The sequence below is a fragment of the Eptesicus fuscus genome, chromosome 16 (genome assembly GCF_027574615.1).
Source record: "Eptesicus fuscus isolate TK198812 chromosome 16, DD_ASM_mEF_20220401, whole genome shotgun sequence".
NCBI lineage: Eukaryota > Metazoa > Chordata > Mammalia > Chiroptera > Vespertilionidae > Eptesicus > Eptesicus fuscus.
Genome location: NC_072488.1, coordinates 44,892,624 through 44,920,356, shown reverse-complemented (window position 1 = coordinate 44,920,356; position 27,733 = coordinate 44,892,624). Strand labels below are relative to the sequence as shown.

The following is a 27,733-nucleotide window of genomic DNA, read 5'->3' as shown; positions in this document are numbered from 1 at the left end:
TAAGTTAATTGCTTTTTATTGTAGAGGAAAAAATATCCTGAAATATTTGTTAAATAACGTATTAGTAATTCCCAACAAAATCACCCTTCAGGGTTGTCAAGCTCACCATCTGGCCAGACATAGTGAGCTGTCCCTGGCTCTCATAATAAACTTTATTAACATTGCCATAAACCACAGGAAAACCCAGAGATTTTCTGAATGGCTTCCAAATTTCTGCAAAGATGCCCTTAATTCGTCCAAAGGTAAAAAATAAACAAGTTGGCAGAGAAATTAGGAGAGCTTAAAGAAAAAAAATGTTAACAATCGGTGAATCTAGAACAAAGAGTATATTAGTGTTCATTATACCCTTCTTTCGAATTAATTTCTTAGTCACAGGCAGACTGAAAAGTTGCTTTAGCATGATCATGCTATTTTCCAGACTTGCCTAAAAATATATATCCAAATATTTCTTTTCAAACCAGAAATAGAAAGAGTTCTCTCCCAGGTGATACTCACTTTCTATTCTGCCTAAAAAAGCTTCCAGAGCTTTATGGAAAGTTTAAATTAAGGGGCTACAGTACACTGATGTGGTATTATAGTTCTTGACAGGTGTTGGGGTCAAATCTCATCGCAGGTCTGTGATGGTCACTGCTCTGTCCACAACAGTCACATGGCTGCAGCTCTGTAACAGAGAAAAAGAAAGAAAAGGGGAAGTCCTGGAACATTCTGAAGTCATTTTTTTAAAGTTTCTTACTTAAAAATGCTCATTCTGGCTAGTGGTTCCCAGTTTGGAAGCCAGATTGCTACTTAAGTGGCAGTTACGGTAAAGGGTCTAGGAATCATCACTTCCACCGTGGGCCTATCTATCCTCGTTTATTTTTCAAGTGTATCTGTACTCTAGAATCGTTCAAAAGGCATATGTGTACCTGGAAGAATTGCTGACTTCATTGCCGTGTTTTTGGGATACTACGTCAACCAAATAATAAAGCACTCCTACTCGCATATGCAAAAGGAATCTTTTTAACTGAAAACTTGACATTTGGGGGGATTGCACAGCCTGTTTTAACATCCTGGCCCCTAGACATTTATTACTTTCCAAGGTGGACTAACCTATTTTTCTAACCTATACGTTTCTTTAAGGGTTTTTAACCTAATATTTTTTTCCTTTTTATTGCATTTATTGGGGTGATACTGGTTAACAAAATCATACAGGTTTCATGTGCACAATTCCACAGACTAAGCTATATATTTTTTTAACAGATCTGTCAGAAAGTTGTTCTCATTCTCAGCTGAAAACTGTCATTCCAAGAGATCTAAGTTTTAGTTCTGAGAGTCATAAGAAATACACCCAATATCTTTTTATACAACAGTTCTTCTAACAGTAAAGCCAGTTCTCAGATTCTCCCTGGAGTTTTTCTTCTGAACACCCCAGTTCCCTTTACATGACAATGTTCTGAGTCTCTTTTCCATATTGGTCACTTTTCAGTGAACCCTAAAGAAATAATACTCCACTGCCAGCATGGAGTGACACTATCACATTAGATTAGAGGGGCATACTGCAACACACTGAGCTTATCAGCAACTGAAATTTTTTATTCACAGAATTCAACTTAGGGGAAAAACTTCCTAAGAAGGTCATAAAGTCCGTATTATCTAAGTAAAATTCCAGAATCAAGTATACTTTACTTATTGTAAGTGGCTTTTTCCCTATGATTTCAAATATTTTATTTTATTTTATTTTATTTTTTTTTTTCAAATCTTTTATTGAAGTACTAGAGGCACAGTGCACGGATTCGTGCACAGGTGAGGTCCCTCAGCCTGACCTGTGGGGATCTGTCCGAAACCAGCTCTCCGACATCCCCCGCGGGGTCCCAGATTGCGAGAGGGCGGTTCTCGGGTGACGCACCCCAGAATCAGGCTCCCTCCTCTCTGGTTCTGGGTGCATTGAGCGCCTGCCCCCTGGTGGTCAGTATGCGTCATAGCTACCGGTTGGAGCATCTGCCCTCTGGGGGTCATTGTGCATCATAGCTACCAGTCGGACGGTCAAATGGTCAGACGGTTGCTTAGGCTTTTATATATATAGATAGGCTTAGCAACTGATGTTGATGAAGAAAAAAAACTAACAGTTAATAAGCCAGCTTACTGCACTAGGTATTTTCTGCATATTATCTCATTTAACCCTCTCAATAACTCCACAAAGTAGAAATTATTATTATCATCCCCATTTACAGGTAGAAAGCTGAGGTGCAAGAAGGTTAAGTAGCCTGATCAAAGACACATGGTTCTTAAGTAGCAGAGCTAAGACTCCAATCTGTTTCCATCCCACACTGCCTCCCATGTAATAGGAAGATTTGGGAAGATAGGTGATAAGGTTAATCTTCTATGTGGGTCAGAAAGGCAATACACCTCATCAGCTCTGCTTGAGGCACAGCCCCGAATCCTTCTACATAGATACATACACAGAAGAGTGGTGGATCCTTGCTGTGTGGATGAAATCCTTTCTGGCGACAGGAAGAAATCTCCTCTAGTCCATGGTCAGTTAGTTTAAAGAATCCAGTTCTGGAAAAAGAAAGAGCAGGCCCAGAATCAAGCAAATGTGGCCCCAAAATCCCTAACACACACACACAGCAGGACAGAGCTCATTTTGAGACCACCTCAGAAGTATACTGGCTGGTAAGTCTCTTCTCTGGTGAATGAATCAGAGTTAGAGAATGAGTCATCACTGCCACTACACTAGTTTGCTAGGGGAATTCACAGTAAATAACAGGATTTAGAATGAAAAAGAAGTTAACATTGAGATAATGTTTGATTTTGAAATTCTCTAATCTGACATAAAATCTCTTAAAATTCCTATTGCTTCAAGTCAAACACTTCAATTTTCTTATGTCCTTTTCTTAGAAAAGCACCTAGCCCTAGCTGGTTTGGCTCAGTGGATAGAGTGTCATCCTGTGGACTGAAGGGTCCTAGGTTCGATTTCAGTCAAGGGCACATGCCTGAGTCGTGGACTCAATTCTCAGTAGGGGGCATGCAGGAGGCAGCTGATCAATGATTCTCTCTCATCATTGATGTTTCTCTCTCTCTCTCTCTCTCTCTCTCTCTCTCGCTCTCGCTCTCGCTCTCGCTCTCTCTCTCCTTCTCTGAAATCAATAAAAGTATATTTAAAAAAAAGAAGAAGAAAGAAAAGAAAAGCACCTAAGCTGTTGCTTGGATAGCTTTTCAAACAAGCGTACCAGGTTTATCAGGATATGAGACTTAAAAGGAAGCCTCTTAGAGCAGCCAATTAATACGACAATCTATATATTTTATAGAGAACAAGGTCTTAGGGATACAGGCCCTTTCCTCTGAGGCTTCCCCCCACTGCCTCCTTGTAATGTTCCCCCGAACCATGTCCTATGTACTTACTCCTGGAATTTAGGGGAGCAAACAATGGCTATTGACTCCGGCAACATCAACTGATAGGAGCAGTGAGTGTGTAGGTCAACACTGGAGAGGAAGGCAGTCTGTGTGGGATGAGTCTGAGAAGAGAAAAAAAGTCAGAGACACAGTTAGAATACACGGCTAATCCTGGCCCATGCAGGAAGGTAGAGTCAAATAGTTCTCAGCAGCTAGCTGGCCACAGTCTCCTTCTCAAGTTCAAAACCATTGCAGCCATGAGGGGTACACCTGAAGTTCATGGTAAGTAATCAACTTCTTTTCCAGCAGTGTAAACAACTGTTGTTTAACATGAGTATGTGAAGAGACTCATAATTTCTAATTGACCATCAAGACTTAATTTAACTCCTCACAGGCTCTCTCTGCACAGTGAGAGGCATCGTTCTGGAATAGATGGAACAGCTGCCCAACAACACTTCAACATGGTAGAAGTCAAGGACTTAACCACAGTTAGATGAATGATTCTTCTTCCTGACAGAGGTGTTAAAAGGTCAAACATGAGTCTGGGGCTCTAAGGCAAAAGGGGCAATGGCTGTCCAGTGATTAAAGCATATCATCCAAGGATGTAAGAGGCAGGGGTGACTGGGATTTCAGTGGGCAGTTAAGTCACACAAAGGAACCTGTCTTGTTTCGGAAAAGGACCAAGATATTGAAATGTGAGGTTAGAACACCATCTAAATGTACACTCAGTTGATCTCATTTGTTCTCTATTACTGAATTGTTTAATTAAGCACATTCTTTGTACACAAATGAACAACCATATAATGATATATGTTCACCTTTGAGGGGGTGTGATTTTAGAGAACAAGAATAGAAAAAGAAAGACCCAGAATGACTCAAAAAGTCCACCAACCTTCACTAAGAGAAAAGCACAGAAAATCTATCAGTATATTTGACCAGTGTTTTCAAACCTGCCGTGCAAAAAATGAAGCTCCTGAGGAGCTTGTCGAAAGCACAGGCCCCTCCTGTGCTCCACCCCTAGAAACATCCATCCTGAGAAAAACTTCTCTTTTTTCAAAAAGCTCATTAGCCCTGGCTGGTTTTGCTCAGTGGTTAGAGTGCTAGCCTACGGACCAAAGGATTGCTGGCCCAGGGCACGTACCTCAGTTGCAGGTTCAATCCGTAGCGCTAGTTGGGTGCAAGCGGGAGGCAACCAATCGATGTGTCTCATATCGGTATTTTTCTCTCTCTCCCCCCCCCCCTCCTACTCCCTCCCACTTTGTCAAAAAAAAAAAATCAATGGAAAAAATACTCTCGGGGGAGGATTAAAAATAAATAAATAAAAGCTCATTAAATGATTCTTCTGTGCCACCTTGTCTGGGAAGCACCACTCCACAGAACACTGTGGAAGAGGTCTGTAGGACAGGAACGTGTTAGCTGGATGCTGACAGGAAAGCCATACACAGATCTTCACAGGGCGGGTATGGATTTTGGTGACTACAAGGGAAAAACAGTTTCTACCTGACAATAATATGATCCTATAGACTGCTAAGGACAAATGGCCTTTACCAACACATTTTATCCCATGGTTAGAGCCAGAAATTCCTTTTTAATTAAATTTATTGGGTAACATTGGTCAATATGAACACATAGGTTTCAGGTGTGGGTTTATATGTTACAAGATCTGTACATTGATTGCATCATGTGCCCACCACCCAAAGTCAAATCTTCTCAGAGCCAGGAATTCTAACTGGGAACAGATGAGGCCTACACAGGCCAATCCAGACCTCCAATCTAAAGCTGGGTTAACTGGAGAGACAATATAGAGACACATATCAGGGGCTCAATAAATAATTGTTAAACTAAATAAAAAACCTTGCCTTGCCCTGGCTGGTGTGCTCCGTGGTTAGAGCATTCCATTCCTGGTCAAGGGCAGGTGTGTACCTGGGTTGCAGGTTGGATCCCCACCCCCAGTTGGGGCTCATGTGGGAAGCAACCAATTGATGTGTGTCTCTCATAATGATGTTTCTCCCTCTCTCTCCCTCTCTTCCTCTCCCTTCCAATGGAAAGCAATGGAAAAAATACCCTTGGGTGATGATTAAAACAAAACAAAACAAAAAACCTTGCCTTGAGCCACTGTTTCCCTCCAACAACTATGCCTTCTCTCTCTCTCCTTCCCTTCACAATTGAGTTTCAATATAGCAAAGGAACAGAAATGAGCAAGGGGAGTGGATACTGAGGGCAGCCTGGGCGCCCTGGATGGGAGCAGAGCAGACACAGGAGAGCACTGCCAGCAAAGTCAGGCTGAGACCAGGTGAAGGAGAGCCTTGAATATTGGGCTTGGGGTTCCACAATAGTTGATCAATACATGACCATACAGAGAACTGGTTTGTAGCTAGCATTTTCTTTTTCTTTTTTAAATATATTTTTTTACTGATTTTTTTTTTACAGAGAGGAAGGGCGAGTGATAGAGAGTTAGAAACATCAGATGAGAGAGAAACATTGATCAGTTGCCTCCTGCACACTCCCTACTGGGGATGTGCCCACAACCAAGGTACATGCCCTTGACTGGAATAGAACCTGGGACCCTTCAGTCTGCAGGCCGATGCTCTATCCACTGAGCCAAACCGGTTAGGACATGGCATTTTCTTTTGTTAAACTAAATAAAAAACCTTGCCTTGCCCTGGCTGGTGAGCTCAATGGTTAGAGCATTCCATTCCTGGTCAAGGGCACGTACGTACCTGAGTTGCAGGTTGGATCTTCTGCATTTTCCTCTTGCCAACTGTAAGATCTGAGCACATCTATGGTCTGCTTTTGTTTATTTTTAATCCCAAGTTAGGAAGGAATGGGACAGAAATATCATGGGGATATACTGTCAAATTAGGATCTAAAATTGTTCCTACCTGGGCCCTCACTGATATTAGAAATCCTTTTATTCATTTGTGGTTAAGTTCTTTCTGAAGTCTAAACAGTAACTGTTCCAAATTTCTCCCATCTCCTCCACTTCTTAAACCCCCATCTCCTTCCCACTGGATGGTGACTCTAGACTCCAACCTTGTTGAAATCAGTATCACCAAACTGACTTCCCTCAACCCCTCCAAATATAACCTCAAAAATTTCTCTGCCCTGGCCAGGTGGCTCGGTTGGTTGGAGCATTGCCCCATATGCCAAAAGGTTGCAGGATTGATTCCTAATCAGGGCACATACTTAGGTTGCGGGTTTGATCCCTGGTCGGGGCATGTATGGGAGGCAACTGATTGATGTTTCTCTCTCACATCAATGTTGCTCTCTCTCTCTAAAAATCAATTTATAAAAAAACATATCTTTGGCTGAGGATTTTTTAAAATCTGTTTCTTTCTCTCTGCCTTTAATTCTGTCTCAGAGAAATGGGTGTTTTTTCCCCCATATGAAGATGAATGTCCTTTGTTTAGTTTTGATTTGATACTTTCCTACCTCCATAGTACCTGTCTTTCCTGCCCTCTAAAATCTCCTCCACTGGCTCACTGGTGTTAAAAACACATTCAGACAACTAATAGACAAAAATGGAAACAAATCTTAAAAATGTTGAGCAAAAGAAGCCAGACACAAAAGAATACATATTATATAATTCTATTTATATAAAGTTCAAAACCAGGCAAAACTAAGTATCTCATTATGAATACATTTAGGTGGTAAAACTATACAGACAAGGATTTCCAGAAAAGTCAGGAGAGTGAGGAAGTGTGACTAGGCAGGAGACAGGGTGTGGGGGATGGGAGCATGCTTCTGGCAATGTTCTATTTCTTTAAAAAAATAAATAAATAAAAATATTGATTTCAGAAAGAGGATGGGAGAGCGAGAAACATTAATGATGAGAATCATCAATTGGCTGCCTCTTGCATGCCTCCTTCTGAGGATCTAGCCCGCAACCCAGGCATGTGTCCCAACCAGGAATCAAACCCTGACCTTCTGGCTCATGGGTCGATGCTTAACCGCTGAGCTACACCGGCCAGGTTAAGCATCGACTATTTCTTGAACAATGTTCTATTTCTTGTAGTTTGTGTACATAGATGTTTGCTAACTGGTTCAAATAATTTAGTTTATGTACTTTCTTATATATATTATATTTCAAATGTAAAGGTTTAAAAAAAACCAAAATCAAACCAAAACTCATATTCAATTCCTTCATACTAAACTATAAATCAAGCAAATCTTCTCTCAACCTGGCTACTCCTGAAGCCACCGGGAATCCCCTCTCTTTCCTTTCCTTTAGGACTAGGCTCTTCAAAAATGTAGTGTGCACTTCACTATCAGCATAACCTCCATCCCCATTACTCCTTCAGCCTTTATAATCTACTCCCACTGCTGCCTAAAACCAACTACATTTGGGTCACCAGTGACTTCCCCAAATCCAACTGGCTCATTCAGGTATTCATCATTCTGGAGCTCTCTGCAGCATGTGACATAGTTAACATCCTGAAATTTCTTTTCTGTGTTGTTGTTGTTTTATATTTTTTTTATTGATTTCAGAGAGGAAGGGAGAGGGAGATACATCAATGATGAGAATCATTGATTGGTTGCCTCCTGCATACCCCACATTGGGGATCCAGCCCAAAGCCCTGGGCATGTGCCCTGACCAGGAATCTAACTGTGACCTCCTGGTTCATAGGTCAATGCTCAACCACTGAGCCACGCAGGCTGGGCCTGAAGTTTCTTCTTAAAACGTGTCTCCTCCTTTGGTTTCTGTGCCTTAGCACTACACTCATCTTTCTCTTACATCTCTTTGCTTCATTACTGCCTACTTCCTATGTCCCCCTAGGTAGCCTGTCCCCAAGGCTTCCAGCGAATCTTTTCTTGCTCCCCACTCTCCTCCAGTTCCAAGGGTTCCAAGATCAGCTCTATGCAGAGGTTCCCAGATCTTTCTGCCTTGGCCTTGCTCCCAAGCTCCAGCCACATTTCCAAGAGCCTGATACCTATCTCCACCGATTTAATGTCTCACTAGTACCTTCCATTCAACATGCTCAGACTGAACACCATTTATCCCACTTCCAAAATAAGTTCTCCTCCTGGAGCCCCTGTTTCTGCTTATGAGATGATCACTGCCACTCCCACGAGTCAGGCCCCAAATCTCTAAGTCATCACTGACTTTTACTCATCATCCTCTCTTACTCATTCCCCACATCTTCTGAAATCCTACATTCATCTCTTCCTACCCAAGTACAATGCCATCATCCTAGCTCTCATAATTAGAATATATAACCACACAAATCTCTTAAATAATCTCTCTTCCTCAACTTATCTTAAAACTGACTTTAATTTTTCTAAAGTATTGTTTGCTCTACTCAAAATGTAAATTCATACTGTACACCTGAAATGAATATAATGTCAACTATGTTAATAAAAGAAGAAAGAATCACAATACAGAAAAAAAGCACCTGTATGAGTCTCTATTAGAACTTACTAAAAAGGAGAACTATTCTGCTTGTCTACCCAATGTATCACGTTAAAGCTTATCTACTACCATTTCCTGGCATGAACCATAAACTCCAGCAAACTGGACACTCAATGCTCCAGGCACCGTCTGCCTATTCCAATGCCTTCCCTTCCATACAGAACTCTCCCTTGGCCCATCTTGTAAAAATTCTAGTAAATCATACCAAGTGATCCCTCCGTCCTCTGAATCCCACAGGGCTCTCTTAGCTCCTCAAGGCACTTGGCCTCATGTGAAGAGTTATAACTTGTCTATGTGTCTAATTTCCTTCATGAAACCAGAATCATATCTTACTTAAATCTGTAACCCCTGGCAGAGAAGGAACAAGTTTTCTATCCAATGGGGATACACAATGGAAGGCAACTATTTATGTACTTAAACTGAATAAAGGACAGAGGCACATGGGACTGCCTCCCAGGTGAGTATTTCCCAAATTCTAACATACAAGCATGAGTCATCTTCCCAAATCCTGAAGTGAGCTGACTTGTTCGTATGTAACCCTGGCACACAACATGAAAAGCAGCCTGGTCTGTGAGAGTGAGGAATTGAAAAGGAAAAGAAAGAAAAATTAAGGAATAATCTTTAGAATTATATTTTACCTGAATATTACCAAAAGATTACATAAGATACACAGACACTTGAAAATCACCTATATTGGTGGCTCTTCTGGTTTACAAAAAGGTATATGCTGCTTTAAGAAAAACCAAATGCAAACATCTGAATTAACTTCCTTGGCTCATTTAAAATATTTTGAGCTATATACTTTTAGGAACACATAGACTATGTATGAAGAAGGCAGAGTCCATGTCCGCTTATATTCTAGGCCAGCATCCCATCACCATTCACACTCACAAGGAATCTGGGACATCAGGAAAACAAGTTCATTTTTATTTTTTAAAAAAATAATTAATTAAAAAATTGTAAAGCCCTAAGTAGTTCCCAGAAATCAATACTGGAGCATAAGCAGTCAAGTTTGCTAGGGAAAATGAGTGTGCATCCAAGGGAGGGAAACAATCATCTAACCTCTCTGAATGCAATTCACTTTGCTCTAAGAAAAAAACTGGCAGTGTGTTTACAACATCGTGAGAGACGAGACTGACCCGGGAGCTCGGCATTGCTTACATGAATCCAGCCCAGCGTGATGAGGCCTAGCTGGTCCTGTATGAGGAAAAGCTCTTCTTCGTTCTCCGTGTTGCAATAATCGGACCCAGCACTTTGCTTGGGGATGAGAACGTGGGTGATGGTAAATTCATTCCTCATCTGTCGATGAAGAAAACAGCCCATCATGATTCGCAGGCACTTACGCAACCCCACTCTGTCCCAGCAGTGGAAAGTTCACCATCTATGTAAGTGAAGGCCCATCCCACCCCAGTCCACACCTTGCTCCCTGAGTCCCCCACCTTGTGGTTCACAACCTTGGCTGCTCATGTGCATTCCCTTGGAGGCACTCTGCCAAGTCACAGATGCCCACAGCCCCGTGGGAATTTCCTCTGAAGTGAAATGGGTCTACTGGTGGTTCTCGGGAAGCTCCGCATATAGTACCATTTCTCTTCCTTTGCTCATGTCTTAAGTAGTTTCCCCATCACTGTTTCTCTAAGTCTTTCTCATCCTTTAAGGCTCAGTCCGAGTCTATTCCACTTCATTCATTTATTCATATTTATTCATTCAGCAGTAATGGGTTCTGTAAGTGCCTCCATTCAATGTTCTTTCCTTCTTCAAAGTTCTTAGTGCTTGCATTGTACATACTATTCAGCTTGCTACTTATCTTTTGGTGTGTATCTCCCACCTTGCCAAAGTGCTTGGGTTCTTTCTGTGGACACATGTTACGTGTGTCTTATATATTTCATACCCCCAGGTCCTACCATAAAGCAGGTGCTTGAAAAATGGTATATAGATAATGACTGGATCTTCCTACCAAGTGTAAAAGTAGATATGTCTTACTATTGGCATTAAAATAATCAGTTAAATTCAAGGGACTCTGAAAATCAATCAGATACGGTCACCAAATTCAAAGTGACATTGCATAATGCTGCTGTCCATGGTTCCTTGGGCAAAGGGATTGGTACAAAGAGTAACTGACCCTGTTTATCTTCTCTCAGAGCCACAAGAGGCCAAGGGGCGAAGAAACAAGTCTCAGCTCAGAAAAAGCATTTGTTTTTACCAGTTTTCCACAGAGAATTCCACACGTCTCTACTCCCCGTGCAGTGTTGGCGCTGGCGAGCTGGAGAAACTGTGGGCAGAGCCTCCCGGGCACCACCATGTGGCGCAGCCCACCAATTGTAGGAGCTGTAATGGAGAAAAGGGAAATATCTGAGACCACGGGCAGAGATTTCCCAAGCACAGAGAGTTGTCAATCCTGGGAGAGCAATGTCCTATCACTGCCACGTCCCCTTTGCCCCCAACTTCAAGCAGTGAGAGGAAATCTCATCCTAAATGGCAGAAGGAAGAGGGTTATAAAGTCTCTTTTCCAACCTCTGACCATAGCTAATGGGAGTACAAGATTTCAAGAGAAGAAAAGAGGCTTCAGCCCAGCTGCTGTGGCTCAGCAGTTGAGTGTCAACCCAGGAACCAAGAGGTCACGGTTCAATTCCCAGTCAGGGCACATGCCCGGGTTGCAGGCTCCATCCTCAGTCAGGGGCATGCAGGAGGCAGCTGATAAATGATGTTCCTCTCTCATCAATGTTTCTATCTCTCTATCTCTCTCCCTTCCTCTCTCTCTAAAAATCAATAAAAAGATATTTAAAAAAAGAAAAAGAGAGAGACTTCAATCATTCAAGTTAAGACAAGGGTAAACTACTACTTAAAATAAGTTTCTTCTGCCCTGGCCGGTTTGGCTCAGTGGATGGAGCGTCGGCCTGCGGACTTGGGGGCGGGGGGAGGGGTCCCAGGTTCGATTCCGGTCGGGTTGCGGGTTTGATCCCTGGTGGGGGGCATGCAGGAGGCAGCAGATCGGTGATTCTTTCTCATCATTTATGTTTCTATCTCTTTCTCCCTCTCCCTTCTTCTCTGAAATCAATAAAAATATATATTAAAAAAATTTCTGAGCTATTCAGGAATTCTGTCACCATCTAATACAAAGGATTAAAAAAATAACCTCCTCGATCAATTAAATTTTTACTTTTATTTTAAATATCTCTTTTATTTAAGATAAAAAAATATCAAAGGATATGCCTTTCAAAGAAACACACCAGGATATATTCTAGATAACAGAAAGTAATATGGGCAACTACTTACTTCTGAATTTATTAATTTAGAAGAAAGTGAAAATGATAAAACAAAAAAATCCTTCTGGTTCTTATAAAAGGCATGTGCAAACAAAGCAGCTTATAAGCCTGGTTCAGAATGCCAAGAATGGACCCAGTTCCTGAACACCAGGGAGAAACCCGTGAGAGAGCCAGCAGGCTAAAATCCGGGGGTATCTTTCACAGTCACATTTTTATTTAAAAAAAAAAAAAGTGAAAAAGGATGTTCTGCTTCTGCACACTTAAAAGCAAGATCTGGACTGCTGGAGAGGTTACGATGTCAGACCAGGAGCCAAGCAGTCACATGACAGTCTGATGCCAGTATCTGAGGATTCTGAATTAAGGTTTGGCACAGTCCTTTCAATTCAATAATCACTTACCAAACAGACTCTATGCTCAGCCCACAGGGAACACAGAAAGGAGTAACACTCAAGCCCTAAGCCGGCAAGAAGTTAAAACCTAGTTATTGACTAATGACTATACTATCAGGTAATGACCTCTACAGATAATAAGAGCTCTGGGAGTTTTAAGAATAGAATCAATTTAATTGAAGAGAAGAAGATCTGGGAAAATGTTAAGAAAATCAGGGAAGGCAGAGATAGAGAAAGGAGATTTTAGGTTCAGGGCAAATGTTAACAAACCTTTTTGGATAAGATAGTCCAGGGACTGTTCTGGGAATATGAGAGTCCAATTTGACCAAAGCACAAACTATGTATGAGGGAACAGTGGTGAGAGATAAGTCTGCCGAGTATGTGGGGGAAAACCCTAAAGGCCAGGCATCAGAGTCTAGCACCCCTGGCCCACTCACATCGTCTTTTTAAGTGGATCTTCTGCAAAGCAGACTTCCTTAAATGACTACTTGAAAGCATATTCCTACCCAAAACTATCTATTCTAACAATTAAGGTATACTCATCAATTTGAAGCTATTCTTACTTTCTCAGATAGTCCATCACTAGTGAGATGAGGAAAGACTGCCAATGGTGTTTATGGCTAGACTGAATTATCACCTACTATCCTATCTAATAAAGAGGGAATATGCTAATTGACCATCACTCCATCACAAAGATGGCTGCGCCCACAGCTGAGGCCAAGTTCCCTTAAGGAGCCTTAACAAGCAATCAGCAGGGACCTGAGGCTACGCCCTCCCCCGCCCCTGTGGGGCTTGACAGGGGACCTCAGGCCAAGCACCCCACCCTGGCATCAGGCTGGGGGACCACAGGCCACACCCTCTACCCCAGTGCCAGGCCAGGGGACCTGAGGCTATGCCCTCCCCCGCCCCCATGGGGCTTGACAGGGGACCTCAAGGTGCTCTTCCCATCCTGGTGCTGGGCTAGGGGACCTCAGGCTGCTCCCCCGGCCCCAGTGCCAGGCAGGGGGACCTCAGGCTGCGCCCCCCTGCCTGGCTGGGCTTGACAGGGGACCTCAGGCTGTGCCCCCACCCAGCGGGGCTTGACAGGGGACCTCAAGGTGCACCCCCAGTGCTGGGTCGGGGGAACTCAGGCTGCGCCCCCGCCCAGCGGGGCTTGACGGGGGACCTGAGGCTGCACCCCTGCCTGGTGGGGCTTGACGGGGGACCTGAGGCTGCGCCCCCCTCCTGGTGCTGGGCCAGGGGACCTGAGGCTGCGCCCCCCTGCCTGGTGAGGCTTGTTGGGGGACCTCAGGCCATGTCCCCAACCTGGCGGGGCTTGACAGAGGACCTCAAGGCACGCCCCCTGCCCCAGTCTGGGCTGAGGGACCTCAGGCCATGCCCCCCATCCTGGCACCGGGCCAGGGGACTTGAGGCTACACCCCCTGGCCAGCAGGGCTTAACAAGGGTGGGACTGGCCGGCTCTGGATCTAGCCCAATGGGGCGGGGGGGGGGCCCGGGTCTGGGTCTCACGTAATTTTGAGGTGCATGTGGGTGGGTGGGGACTTGACTCTGGGTCCCGTGGTGTGCCCCAGACTCTGACAAGAAGAAGGTTTTCATATACATTTTACTAATTTTCTTTCATCTCTGACACTTCTATTATAGAGAAAGGGCAAATAGCAATATTAAATTATTTCCTCTAATTAACCCCCTTTTAATGTGCACGAATTTCGTGCACCGGGTCACTAGTATACAATATTCACCTTGACAAAGTTCCTTCAGGATCAGGAACGTTTTCAGGTGCTGTCACACTACAAAGCAGCAAAATAAATTTCAAGTGTCCTTTACAAAGGGTCAATAGTAGTCTCTAGTTCACTGAACATTTCAAATCTCTGTATAACCCTTTTAAAGCTGAGGGTGGAACTTTCAAGGATATTATTAGTTCTTCAGAAAACTGATCAAGGTCCAGGTAAATTATATGGCTTAAGAAAAGGCCACTTTCATAATACAGTATATGACAGGATGCAGTCTAGCAATACTGATCAAATGGGAGATGTGACCACAGCCTAATGAGTGGGATCATGGAGGTAATCTTAGGCAGAATCCCCCAGACACACTGTTTAGCTGCAGCTAAGATGAAAGAGGACATGAGCAAAAGGACTCACTTTCTGAGTTGTTCAATGTTCCAGGTTTCAAGGACCTGTCCACCACAGGTGGCTTGGCAGGCTTCACAGTTGTATTATAGTCTAAAGGCTGTGTGGATGCAACAGGTGCCATGGGGGACACATCTAGGGCGGGCTTCTCCAAGTCAGGCACCAGTGGGCCGCCTAGGCCAGGGTCCACCTTCCCAAACTCCTGTACAATTTTCAGCCGCTCTTTTTCTAGTTCTTGGTTCCGGATCATCTCCTCAAAGGCATGGAACTGTTCCTGCTCCAACTGTTGCTTCTTCTGTTGTGCCACCCTCTGTCTTTCCTTTTCCATCTCCTGCTGGATGGCCCGGTTCCGGGCAGATTCTTCTGCTTCCTTCTTCTACAAAGAAAGAATAGGAGGACAATTCAGCAGGGGATTTCCCAAAATGTACTTCTGCTCTGGCCTGATTTTCCAACACAGGATTCATGCTCCCTGAGTACCTCTTCACACATAGAAGTCACCCACTCCTGTCTATCTAGCCACCATATACCTGTTCTTCAAGGACAGTTAAAGTCCCATTCCTCTCAGTACCCTTCCCAATGACTCTAACTAATGTATTTTCTTCTTTACTGAAATCTTGATGCAACTTATTGTCTGCATTTCAGAATTGGTATCATATACAGTTTTATTCTCTAACTGTGCCATGCATATATTCTATATCCCAAGTAAGGCTATAAAACAGAACCAAATCCTAACTTATACCTGCTATATTGGGGTTTCTATTGAATTTTTAATCCAAAATGAAACCTCTGAAATGTTCTGGTGGTCAGTTCAACACAGAGTGACACTTTTAATGAACAAGAAATATTAAGTACTAATATCTTCCATTAAGGTTTTCACTCACTCGGTGCCTTAGAAATATATGCCTCACAGTCCTGGCCAGTGAAATCCCTGAGCAGTGGTTAGGGTGTTGGCCCACGTACCAAAGGGTTGCAGGCTCGATTCCCAGTCAAGGGCACATACATGGGTTGTAGGTTTGATCCCCAACCCAGGTCGGGGCTCATTTGGAAGGCAGCCAATAGATGTTTCTCTCTCTCTCTTTCTCTATCTCTCTCTTTCTCCTCCCTCACCACCTCCCTCTCTCTCTTCTAGTCTCTCTAAAAAAGTCAGTCAACGAAAAACATATCCTCCAGTGAGGATTAAAAAATAAAGAAATGTATGCCTCATAACTGCTCGCCTCTCTGCTGGTTTTCCCCAGCAGAGTCCAGAACAGAGCTCAGCAAAGCGCTGCCACATAATGTGGACGTGCCTGCAGGGTGCACTCGCATCTGACACAGACCACCGAAGGCGCCCCGGGAGCTACTCCGCGTGCTTGAACTGACTCTTCCTGACAGGAGTGATTTGAAAATGGCTTGGAAAAAGAAATCTATTATTTCAAACAGGTAGACAGGCAGGCTAAATCTGTGTTAGAGCACTCAGCCTAAACACTTGCATTCTACTTTTCTGAGTTCTGGTCTTTGCCAAAAATAGTAAAGTATCACAGGGCACAGCCTAAGAAAACAAATTAATTTCCTTTTTTTGTTGTTATTATATACTCACTTTTTCTTCATTATGTTCTGTGTATTCTTTGGTATATCGTTTTAACAGCTCTGCCTTCAGCTGTTCTGCTCTGGGAAATGCAATCTCATTTAATTTCTGAGAAATACACAGAAATACTGAAAATTAGAACAAGTCCAAGCTAATTAAATAGAAAAGTCAAATTGGCAGTGGCAACAGTATCTCCAAAAACAATTAAAAATACTCCCTATGGTACCATACCTGCTGTTTCATACTGATCTGGTGAAATGGCCTCATCTCCTATTGCAGGATTTGATGCTCAGATGCAGCCACTACTACCTTACCCTGAAGTTAGTGTGTGCCACGGCGAAGCTTTTAGATGCGCACCAGTGAAAATGAAGACCCACCTTTAACGTGTCTTTCTTTTCAGGAATAACAGCCGATTTATAATCTCGATGTTTTGGTAGTTTCTCAATAAAGAGCCTAAGGAAACAGATCAGAATGGTGAGGATACAGAGAAATGTCCAAAAGACTCTGAAGCAATGCCCTTCCCTTTCCTGCAGCCACTGCATGACGGGGTCCAGATGTGCAGACGGCGGGGAACAGGCCCATGCAGGCAGGCCATGTTCCCCCACCCACCTCTAGCCTATCAAGAGCAACAGAGTGTTTCTCTTTTCTCCCAAATCAGGCCCGCAGCAGCAAGTACCGGACTCCCACAACAAAAATATGGGGGCGGGGGGAGGGGAGCCTATCCTCTGCCCAAAAATACATTGCCAAAGACATTCTTTTCTTGTTGGAAGACATTCAGGCTTCCAAATGAAAGGACCTCAGTCACAAATAATTCTTCAGAGAAGAGTTTGGCAGCCAAGAGCAGGAAGCTAAAGGAAAACCCATGTTCTATTTCTACTCGTAGCCCCATGTGACCTTTAACTTTGGCTTGTTTTCCTTTGGGATTCATGCTCCTTCAAGGAATATTCCTTGCATCATATAAACACCGAGAAGCTTAAGACAATACCTGTATACAGTATGTGCATGTTACATGTATAACATACACTATGATCTCTGATGAAAAGTGCTCAGAGAAATGTAAGTGCTAGATTTTCTCTTTCAGTTCTTGTCCTCTGTGAAGCTCAGTGGGAAAAATAAATGGACTCAATTCACAGACCTCAAACATTTAGGATGTCTACTTGGAGACACTGAAAAAAAAAAAAAAAAAGGAAATCTCGTATCTTATCAGAGCCCAAAGTGGCGAATTCAGAATTTCAGTGTCAGCTCCAGAATCTATTCTTTTAACCACTACACCACACTACCTCCACATGGTCCCTGTTGGAGGAGTTCTGAACAAAGGGGTGTTTCTAAACTTTTTTTTTTGTTACTCCTTACCTGAGGATATTTTTTCCATTAATTTTTTTTTTTTTTGAGAGAGAGGGAGAGAGAGAGAAACATTTATGTGAGAGAGACACATGGATTGACTGCCTCCTGCACATGCCCAACCAGGGCTGGGGATCAAACCTGCAACCCAGGTACGGGGCCTTGACCGAGAATTGAACCCACAACCCTTCAGTGCAAAGGCCAACGCTCTAACCACTTAGAACACCAGCCGGGGCCAACGGGATCTTTTAATAGAATTAAGTCATAATAAATAAAAGCCAAGACCCAAAACAAATAAGTTGAGGGTAGCTTGCTCACAGCTATTCTCTGCTATAGTTGGGATTAACTGAGTCTTTTCCATTTTCTGCCCATAGACATGAGAAAAAAAGAGGAGGAACCCTCAGTAAGGGGAAAGGACAATAACCCCCACTCTCCCCACCATTAAAACAAACCCTCTATAGAGCTCTCCTCCTTTCAATCCAAGACCTCCCATGCTGGGATAAATTCTAAAATCAAAACGACTCTAAAAATCTTCCCTGTGGGTTCATGAAAAAGATATAAAACAGCTCCCTTGAAATCTAAAACAAGTAGATTTATTTGTTCAATCATAAAGTCCTCAAAGGATAGTAAGATGAATAAGTGACAGTTCTTATGTCCAAGAGACTTCCAATTCAGTAACTCTCTCTCTGAGGCCCTAAAGCCCAAGGTTCATGTTCACCACCTCAGCAGGCTGAATGCGCTTTGTATTGAAGCTGAATCAGCCAAGGATGTACCATGTCATATAAACACCTCACTTTCTGTTCGCGTATGCTCTCAACCTGAAGGAAGAGACTGTAAAGTCCCCAAGGCCAAGAGATTTCTGTCTCATGCCTCTTTGTATAGTCCTCTAACACCAATACAGAGCCTTGTATAAAGAGGCACTCGATAAAGATCTGATGAATAGAATGGACTTAAACTTCTGGAGGAGCCGAATGAAAAAAATTAAAGTGTAAATAAAAGTGTATATAGTATGCTTCCTTGTAAGAAAGGGGACAATGATATATATGTATATCTATATTTATTCCACTTATAAAAATCTAAAGAAATACAGGAAGTATATACAGTAACTAATCAAAGTAGGGGGCAAGGGAAATAGGGTGGATGAGACAAGAGTGGGAGTAGTAGAATCTAGTTTATAAGTAAGGATAAAACTTTCCGACCTATACATGAATACATTTCTCTTATTTCAACTGTTGCCCATTTTCTGAATGGGGACATATGGGCAGAAGGGACTCTTGAAAGCAGAGACTGGGCAACATAACCCCCTTCCCATACTGGAGGAAAGAGAGCTTCGTGGTGCGGAGGACAGGCTCTGGAGCCATCCTGCCCGGGTTCAATCCTGGCTTGGCTATTTACTGTGACCTCAGACAAATTACCTAATCTCACCATCCCTCGGTATATGTATATATATATATATAAATTATAGAAATGGAGAAAAATAATACCACCTGATAGGATTGCTGGGATGCTTAAAGAGATAACAAAAATAAAGAGCTGAGCACAGTGCCTAACATATAGCTAACATCTGCTATGTGCTCATGACTGTTTTTACTAATAAACAAATAAAAGATATGGACAAGAAGAAGAGATGAAGATATTAGCACCACAGCTAGAAACGTTCAAGGCATAGAAGAGCTGTGGCCCAGATGTATACTGTTCTCTGGAGTTAGATCTGGTTACAGCCTAGAGAGAGGATATGTACCAAAACAAAGAGAATCATTGGCAAAAACACAGACAAAACCACCTAATAGAACAATGCGGGGAAAAGAGATAAAGAGAAAAGTAAATACAAATGGTGAATAAATATATGAAATGGTATTCAACTTTATCATGAAAGAAATTGAAATTAAGATATCATTTTCATCTTTCAGCTTGGCAAAGTCTTAAAGGGTAATTACAACCAGTGTAGGCAAGGATACAGGAAAATGAGTGTCCTTATACACTCTTAGCAGGACTATAATTTGATACTATTTTTTTCTTAGGGAAGGGGGGGAGTGGGATACAACTATTAAATATTCAAAATGTGTTTATCCTTTAAGCTCACAATTCTACTTCTAGGAATGTATCCTACACAATAGTACAAGGGTATATGTATAAGATTATTTTATAGAGCATTGTTCATAAAAGCAGGGAAAACTAGAAACCTAAATGTCCATCGACGGGATTATTTAATAAATTATGGTGTACCCAAATGTGATAAATACATAATCACCCATCCACTGATCCAACAAACAGTTATATAGCATCGACTATGGGGTCAGGCATTACTGTAAAGACTAGGGATTTGACAGTGAATGACAGTCACAAATTCCTCCCCAAAGAGTGTACATTACAGTGGGGGGGGGACAGACAACAGACAAAACAAAAAGTATGTAGATAATCAGTGTGAGGAAAAGTCATTGCTAGAGAAGGGAAATGGGTAATGGGGGGGGGGGGGTAGGGATTAAGGTTTTAGATTGGCCAGCTAAGGGCATCACTGGCAAGGTGGCATTTAGGTAAGAACTGGAGGAGAGTGAGCCATGAAGAGATGTGGCAGAAGAAACAGCCCTGAGGCAAAGTGAGATGAATCAGAATGTCCTGATATGGAAAGATAGATAGGACTGTTAAGAAAGCAAGTTGTAGAACAAAGTATATTGTATGATTTCATTCATGCTTTGAGAAACAAGGATAAAGATGTGAGCCCACGTGCTTGCACGGACATAAACATTTTCTTGTGTATAACAGTAGTTACCTATGGTAAATGAGACTTTTCATTTTAATATCTCCCTTGCTGTATGTTTTGGAAAAAAGTTTAATCATGAACAAATATTAATTTGTATAAAAATAACTAATTCAAAAAGTCAAGCAGAAATTATATAACATGAATGTATTAAGGACTCTCATTTCTTCCGACCTCAAAAAGTTAATCAGCAAAGTGAGCATAATCAGAGACGAAGACTTCTTTGGTTTATAAACCCCAATTCCAGTAGTAACCATTTTCAGGATAGGTGACAGACCATTTTCAGAAAGTGGGTTTGTGTTTCAGGAGGCTCAGAGAGCAGACAGGAATTGCTGAAGTCCTCAGTAACTCCCTTCTATGTAGTCTAGTCAATGACCATAAAAAGCTGTGAAAGAATCCACTGCCTGGATTACTGTGTGTGCTCATCATGAAAATATGCACTGCTTTAATATGCTGAAGATCTTTCTTCTACCACAGGGTCTGCAAAAGGCAAAGCATTCCTACAGCAGGGAAAACCTCTGAGGTGGGGAATGTGCTTGAGATCACTCAGATGCCTGAACTGCTTCAAGGAAAAGAACAAACATTCTTTTTAAACTCCCCAATTAAAGGATCCACAAAAGGTCTAGAACAAGAACAATGACTCTCAATAGTGGGGGAGGCAGAGGAGTGGTGACGTGAATGCCTGCCCCCCTCCCTCCTCTCTCCTCAGTTGCAATAATTGCCAAAGTGAGCCATTGTTACTGACAGAAACAGACCAAGTAAAACTCAGTAGAAAAACAGAATGAGAATAGAGCCAGAACATTTTTTCCTACTCTAGGGCCTGTTGTTTCAAGAATCAGAATTAGGGTCTTAATGATATCTGTAAGAAAAATAAAGGTAGCTACATTTATTGATACCGGTCAAGTCCATCCAACAAAAATCCCAAATTAAACCCCAAATCGAACAAATTAAGTACATGAGCTGCTACAAACCACCTCTCTCTCATTCAACTCTCCTCCAAGCCTAGTTCATCATATTATAAGGGGAACCATATTCAGGGACAGACTCCCCATATCATCTCGCTGTTAACACTAGTATTCATGTCACTCAAAGTCACATCAAGTCAGAAAATATCAATTTCTTAAGAACCCCTGTACTCATTTTAAAATATATATTTTTGTATTGATTTCAGAGAGGAAGGGAGAGTGAAAGAGAGATAGAAACATCAATGATGAGAGAGAATCATTGATAGCTGCCTCCTGCATGCCCCACACTAGGGATCAAGCCTGCAACCAGGACATATGCCCTGACTGGGAATTGAATCGTGACCTTCTGGTTCATAGGTCGCCGCTCAACCACGAGGCCATGCTGACCAGGCAAGAATCCCTGTCCTCTTAATCTTAGCACCCACTTGCCTATTTAGTAGTTTATTGCTACAGTTAAACGCTCTCTTTTCTGTAACAGCAGCCTCTCCTTCTCCACAGGATCTTTTCCATAGCAAAAAAGATGCTCTAGAATCTCCCATCTTAAAACACACACCACATTTTTATACAATCCTTGTCCCCCTTCAATTACTTCCTCATTTTTCCACTTTACTTCCTATCCAAACTTCTACAAAGAGTTGTCTATGCCAGGTCTTGGCAAACTGTGCTAGTGGGTCAAATCCAGATCACCACCTGTTTTTGTAAATAAAGTTTCATTGAAACACGGCCATACCCTTTCATTCATGTACTGTCGATGGCTGTTTTCACACTACAAAACAGAGGTTGTGACACAGATCAAATGGCCTGCAAAGCCAAAAATATTTACTTCTTTACAAAAAGTCTAATGACAGTATACTCACTGTCTCTACTTTCTTCCTGCCCATTCACCATTCAACCCACTCTAATCAAGTATTTCTTTAATCCTTCTAGTGAAATTGCTTATCACAATCACCAATGACATCATGTTACCAAATCCAAATCCTCACCCACCTGATCCAGCTGGCTCCTCTCAGCAAACACTGACCTCTTTTGACTCACGGTCCCACTCTCGCCTGGACTTCGTCCGGCCTCTCGAACTTTCCTTCAGAGTCTCCCTTGCTGGCCCTCCCTCCACTAACCAACCTCAGGGCTCAGTCCCGGGCCCCTTTTCTCATTCTATAGTCTCATTATTAAGGATTCTTGATCCTTTTCTGTGCTACAGATCCTTCTGGCATCTGATGAAGCCTACAGATTCCTCCTCAGAATCTTTTCAAAGATATAACTAATTAAATAAATAAATGAATGAATGAATAAAATACAAAGAATTACAAAAGAAGCCAATTCTACTGAAATATCATTTTCAAAATATGAAAAATTGTGATGTGTGCTTCTTTACTAATGTGCTCTTTTTTAATGCATTTATTAATGTATTGTTATTGCATTAATAAACAGGATCTTGTCACAGATTTAATAACTCTGTACTATAATTATGAGGTAATATTATGTGTAAATGCTACCTTGAGATATCAGTAAAAATTATGTGATATGAAAATATCTTGATTTCTATTGGTGACAAAATTACAAATACAGGCATACCTCATTTTAGTGTGCTTCATAGAGGCAAGACCCTCCACCAGCAAAAAGATTATAACTGGCTGAAGGCTGTGATGATGCCTAGCAATTTTAGCAATAAAGTATTTTTAAATTAAGGTATGTACGTTGTGTTTTTTTAGGCATAAGGCTATTGCACACTTAATAGAGCAAGGTATAGTATAAACATAACTTTTATATGCAATGGAAAATAAAAAAATAGATGTGACTCACTTTATTGCATGATTTGCTTTATTGTAGTGGTCTGGAACTGAACCCACAATATCTTTGAGCTATGCCTATATTGTTAATACTACTGTCATTTGAGGCCTATATTCAAAATTGAGGGAAATGCTAAATTTCAGTTAGAGGTTAGTAAAAATAGAAAAGTTTTTCCCAACCAAGTTCATAGACACCAAGTTCTAGCTATGAATCCCTGTGGGGTTCCTGGCTTCAGATTAACAACATCTGTGCTAGAATGTCTCAGTGGTTCTCATGGCTTCAGAACCATTGTGCTGAGGACTCCGGCATTGTATTTCCAACTTAGACTTCTCTGGGTTCAGACTGGTACATTCAACTTCCTACTGGACATTTCTACTTGGATATTTCACAGGCATCTCAAATTTAACATCTTAACATGTCAAAGAAAACCCAGGCCTGGACGGTTGTGACTCAGTGGCTGAGTGTCGACCCAGGAACCAAGAGGTCACTGGATAGATTTCCAGTCAGGGTGCATGCCTGGTTGTGGGCTCTATCCCCGGTGGGGGGCAGCCGATAAGTTTCTATCTCCCTATCCCTCTCCCTTCCTCTCTCTCTAAAATCAATAAAAACATTAAAAAAAAAAAAAGAAAGAAAACCCAAACCTAAACTCTTGACTCTCCCCCATTCTTCCCATTTCAGTAAATAGACCACCACATTCTAAATTACAAAAGGAAGGAAGCTGAGGTCAATCTTCATACCATCGTCTTTCTCAAACTATAAGTAAGTTCCATGAATTCTACCTCCAGTATACCATATCCATGTCCCTTCAAGCCACCAGCCCCCCTCCTGAATGGCTTTGTTTCCTGACTAACTCCCTGCCTTCTCTCAATATTCCACCATTCACCACACAGCAGCCAAAATTTGTATTTTTAAAATATAAGATTAGGTCACAACCTCACTTAACACATTTCAATGGCTTTCTATTGCTCTCAAGATAAAACACAAACCTATAAGGTTCTACAAGATCTGGTCCTGCCTGCCTCTCTGACCTCATCTGGAGCCATTCTTCTTCCTCTCTTGCTACACTCCAAACACCATGACCAGCTCTATTGTATCCTTCAAGTCTCAGTTTAAATCTCATCTTCTCAGACAGACTTTACCCTGACTACCCTATTTAATTAGATATTGCTTATTCTCAGTCACAGCACTCTCTCTGTTGCTTTCATAGCATTTTCCTCATTTTGTGACTAGTTAGTATTTGATTCCCTCTTTATTGTCTTCTCCCATAACTAAAAAGGTACACCCATAAGGGTAGGGGCCATTTTATCTACTAAGTTATCCAGGTCCTAGCACAGTGTCAAGTATATATAGGTATACACAATATGTATTTGTTGAATGAAGATGGTCCTTGCCCTCAAAGCACTTCCTATGTCAGGCAATAGAACTCAGAAGGCCCTTCAGAAAATATCCTCAGGTGAGGATTAACAAAACAAACAAGCAAAAACCAAAACAACAGAACATTGCCCAAAGGAGAAACAAAAAGAACAGAACCTATGTTGGGTTTTGTCTCTCCAAACTGTTGAACAAAGCATATCCCTAAACCCTGAGCTTGTTACCCCATTTGTAGAATGGGAGGAGGATGTACACTACTAAATGCACACAGAACTGTGAAGGTCAAATGAAATAATGCAGGTTAAATACTCTATGAACTATTAAGAGCCATACAAATACACTGTAATTACTATTTTTTTTAAAAGGCCCTGGTATTTTCAAAGAAGAAGACTAGGAATTATATATGAGACCCTTTAACATTATTTCCTTCCTAAATTACGTATCATTTCACTATGACTGGGGATTTAGGAGTGATTCCTTATTCGTTGTACAGAATTTCTTTTATTTTTGCTGCCTACCCTACCTAAGGTGCTAAGCAACTAAAGGGAGCCACACAACTGTAGGTAGTCAATACTTATTTGATGACTTGCATCATAATGGTTAAAAAACAAAGTTAAGAAAAAAACTTTTTCCTGAATCACTCAATTTGCTACAAAATAAGTAGAGGTGAGGAATTTTAGCTCTGCAAATCCTCAGCATTAATCCTATGATTAATAGAGAGAGGAGAGGAAAAACATTCATCAATACAAAACAGGTACAATTTAACCACCAACTCTCTTGACTAACAGCTGGGCCACGTGGGCACAGCCAAAGAATCAGTCTCTTACTCATGAAATTACTGAGTCATGATAATAACACTTTCAGTACTCATGTCGTTGAATGTCAAGGACAGCCACTATGTAGGAGCTACCAGCAAAAATGATTAATGCTAATGACGACGTAAAGTTCCCTAGTTTTAGCAATTCTGAACAAATACATGAGCACAAAAGCAGGATGAGTGAGGCATCAGTCACCGGAAAAAGAAACTGGAGGTGTCTTACGTCATATACTTGTTATAGAGAATGTAGGCATGTTCAATGTTGCCTTCCTCGGAGTAAATGGATGCCATTCGGATCATCTCGACTCCAGAGCGGAAGTACCGACGGGGCGGAATGTCTTCATTTATCTCCACTGAGCTACCCATCTGGGAGAGAGCCCTCACCCGATCTTCGGGAGCGAGGCTTCTGTCTCCATGGTCACACATCATTATCAAGAAGTTCTGAGACAGAAAAGAGAAAAAGGATGGCATCAGCATCATGGCCCATATCATCCCAGCACAACCTAGCACACAGTCGCGAATGCAACCTCCTGTTGAGGCCAGGCTTGTTTATTCCACAAGCCTCTACCTTATGAAGATATTCAGAGAAAAACACCATATGCTATGGCTCCTATCAAATAAGGTCTCATTCCCACAAGAAGGCTGAGACCCTCAAGGAAGCCTATAGCACAATGATGAGATTGGCAGACTCAAAATCCCAGTTCCTGTGCCGTCATGAGGTGGTACAAGGAGTATAGCGATAATGGGCCACAGGGGATTCAGTTCTACCCTTCATACTCATTACTCCGTCATTAAGTGGCCCTGTCCTCAGCACCATAAAAGGAGGGGCAGCATCTTGTATTGTTGGCATTATTTCTCCTCCCAGCTACCTACTCCCATCTACCCTGGTAGCTGGCAGAGTACCCTTAGTGAACTTCCATGATGTTAACTGACTTCAAGTCTGATTCTTTTTATTCAGTCTGAGAATGATTGACATTTCCCTGTGGTGTGCTTTTTCGTATTTGAGCACAAGGTTAGTTAGGGAAACTGGTCTGGGGATGAATGCTCGTAATCCTAACTTTGCTCACCAAACCACTATTCCAGTCAATCTACATCATTCATCATATTCAGGGAAAGGAATTTAGGTCTTGAAAACAATTTACTCAAATCTATCTTCAAAGACTAAGCACTCTTTGAATAACAAAAGGGCACAAGGTTAAGTTGGAAGCAAAAAACCTGGGAGTTTTCCCTCCCTGGGTCTCAAACTGCAGTTAATTCTACAATCTTTCTAGATATCGCTGCTGTGAGAATCAGATTCCAGCTTCCAATCAGATGTCACGCTACACCAGTGGTCCGAAAACTCATTAGTCAACAGAGCCAAATATCAACAGTACAATGATTGAAATTTCTTTTGAGAGCCAAATTTTTTAAACTTAAACGTCTTCTAATGCCACTTCTTCAAAATAGACTCGCCCAGGTGGTATTTTGAGAAATAGCCACACTCAAGGGGCCAAAGAGCGGCATGTGGCTCTCGAGCCGCAGTTTGCCGACCACGGCTCTACACCATTTCCAAAAAGAATCTGGGTACTTGATACACATTGAATTACAGCACATCCTAACCAGCTGCTCTAGAGTCTAGAATAAACAAGCTATAGTGGAATGCCTTTTTGGAATTCAAGGCCCTGTGCCAACTGGCCCCATTTTGTCTTTTCAATCTTAAACCTTACCCCTTCCCAAAGGAGATCATTTGCTTCAGTCGGGATTCTGATCTGCCCAGAAATCCTCACATTCCAGTTTCGTTTCCCACTCCAACCCCTGTTCCTCAGAGAGACTTCTCTCCTGGCCAATTCTATCTCTAGGTCACATTTCCTCCATTAAGCTTCCTTTCTAAAACACCCTCATTAATAGTACGAAAGCCGTGGGTACTACCAGGGATGCAAGGCATTCCATCTCCCACAAGGCCCTTTTAGGGGCTCAGAAAGCCACCAGCACATCTAGCAGCTCCCCAACTTGCCTAATTAAGTACGCTCAGCCCAGGACCATTAAAGCTAACGGACGCAGAGGATGCTTGTTACACCTCAGTACCTCTGGGGAGAGGATGTTCGGAGTCGCGAATGCAACCTCCTCCTGAGGCCAGCAAGTGGTGCCGGGTACCACCGGGCCGAGCACCTCTCCAGAGAGGAGCTCAGCATCCGCAAAAACAATGGGGGAAGGTGTCGTAAAGGGCTGAGAAGGAAAGACAGGAGGAGGAGGAAAGCAGCAGCAGGAGTGAGCGGAGGGGAGTGGACAGGGACCTCCTGACAACTTCCTCAGGCCTCCACCTTGAAGGCACTCCAGTCCAAATTGCCAACCCGGGACAAAAATCACCCAAGGTCTTCGGGTCTTTTGAGTGCGAGCAGCCGGGACACGCCGGGCCTGGCTGGGGAAGGGAGCCGGCAGGGGCCTCGCGCGCGGGCCCGGCAGTGGGCCAGGGGGGGAGGCGAAGGCTCCAGGCCCCACACTCACAGCGGCTGCTCCCCTTGAGTCAGACCCCGCTCAGAGCCCAGGCACCCGGACCTTTCCCCACCTGTCCCTGTGGACTGCACCC

The 27,733-nt window shown here is 42.5% G+C and overlaps 1 protein-coding gene across 4 annotated transcripts; it reads right to left on the bottom strand.

Moving 5' to 3' along the window:
• STAMBP (STAM binding protein) lies at positions 1-27,733 on the bottom strand. Of its 4 annotated transcripts, none has more exons than XM_028154374.2 (10): positions 27,713-27,733; positions 25,391-25,608; positions 16,505-16,580; positions 16,140-16,235; positions 14,576-14,939; positions 10,983-11,107; positions 9,944-10,081; positions 3,382-3,494; positions 2,439-2,538; positions 1-661 (listed from the first exon to the last, which is right to left on the bottom strand). In XM_028154374.2, the coding sequence occupies exons 2-10, from the start codon at positions 25,594-25,596 to the stop codon at positions 605-607; spliced, it is 1,275 nt and encodes a 424-aa protein (XP_028010175.2). In that variant the 5' UTR covers positions 25,597-25,608; positions 27,713-27,733; the 3' UTR covers positions 1-604. The 4 variants fall into 4 exon arrangements, with proteins under 4 accessions (XP_028010175.2, XP_008145659.2, XP_054584261.1 ...); XM_008147437.3 differs by having other exon boundaries at positions 27,232-27,720; XM_054728286.1 differs by having other exon boundaries at positions 25,400-25,608; positions 27,232-27,720.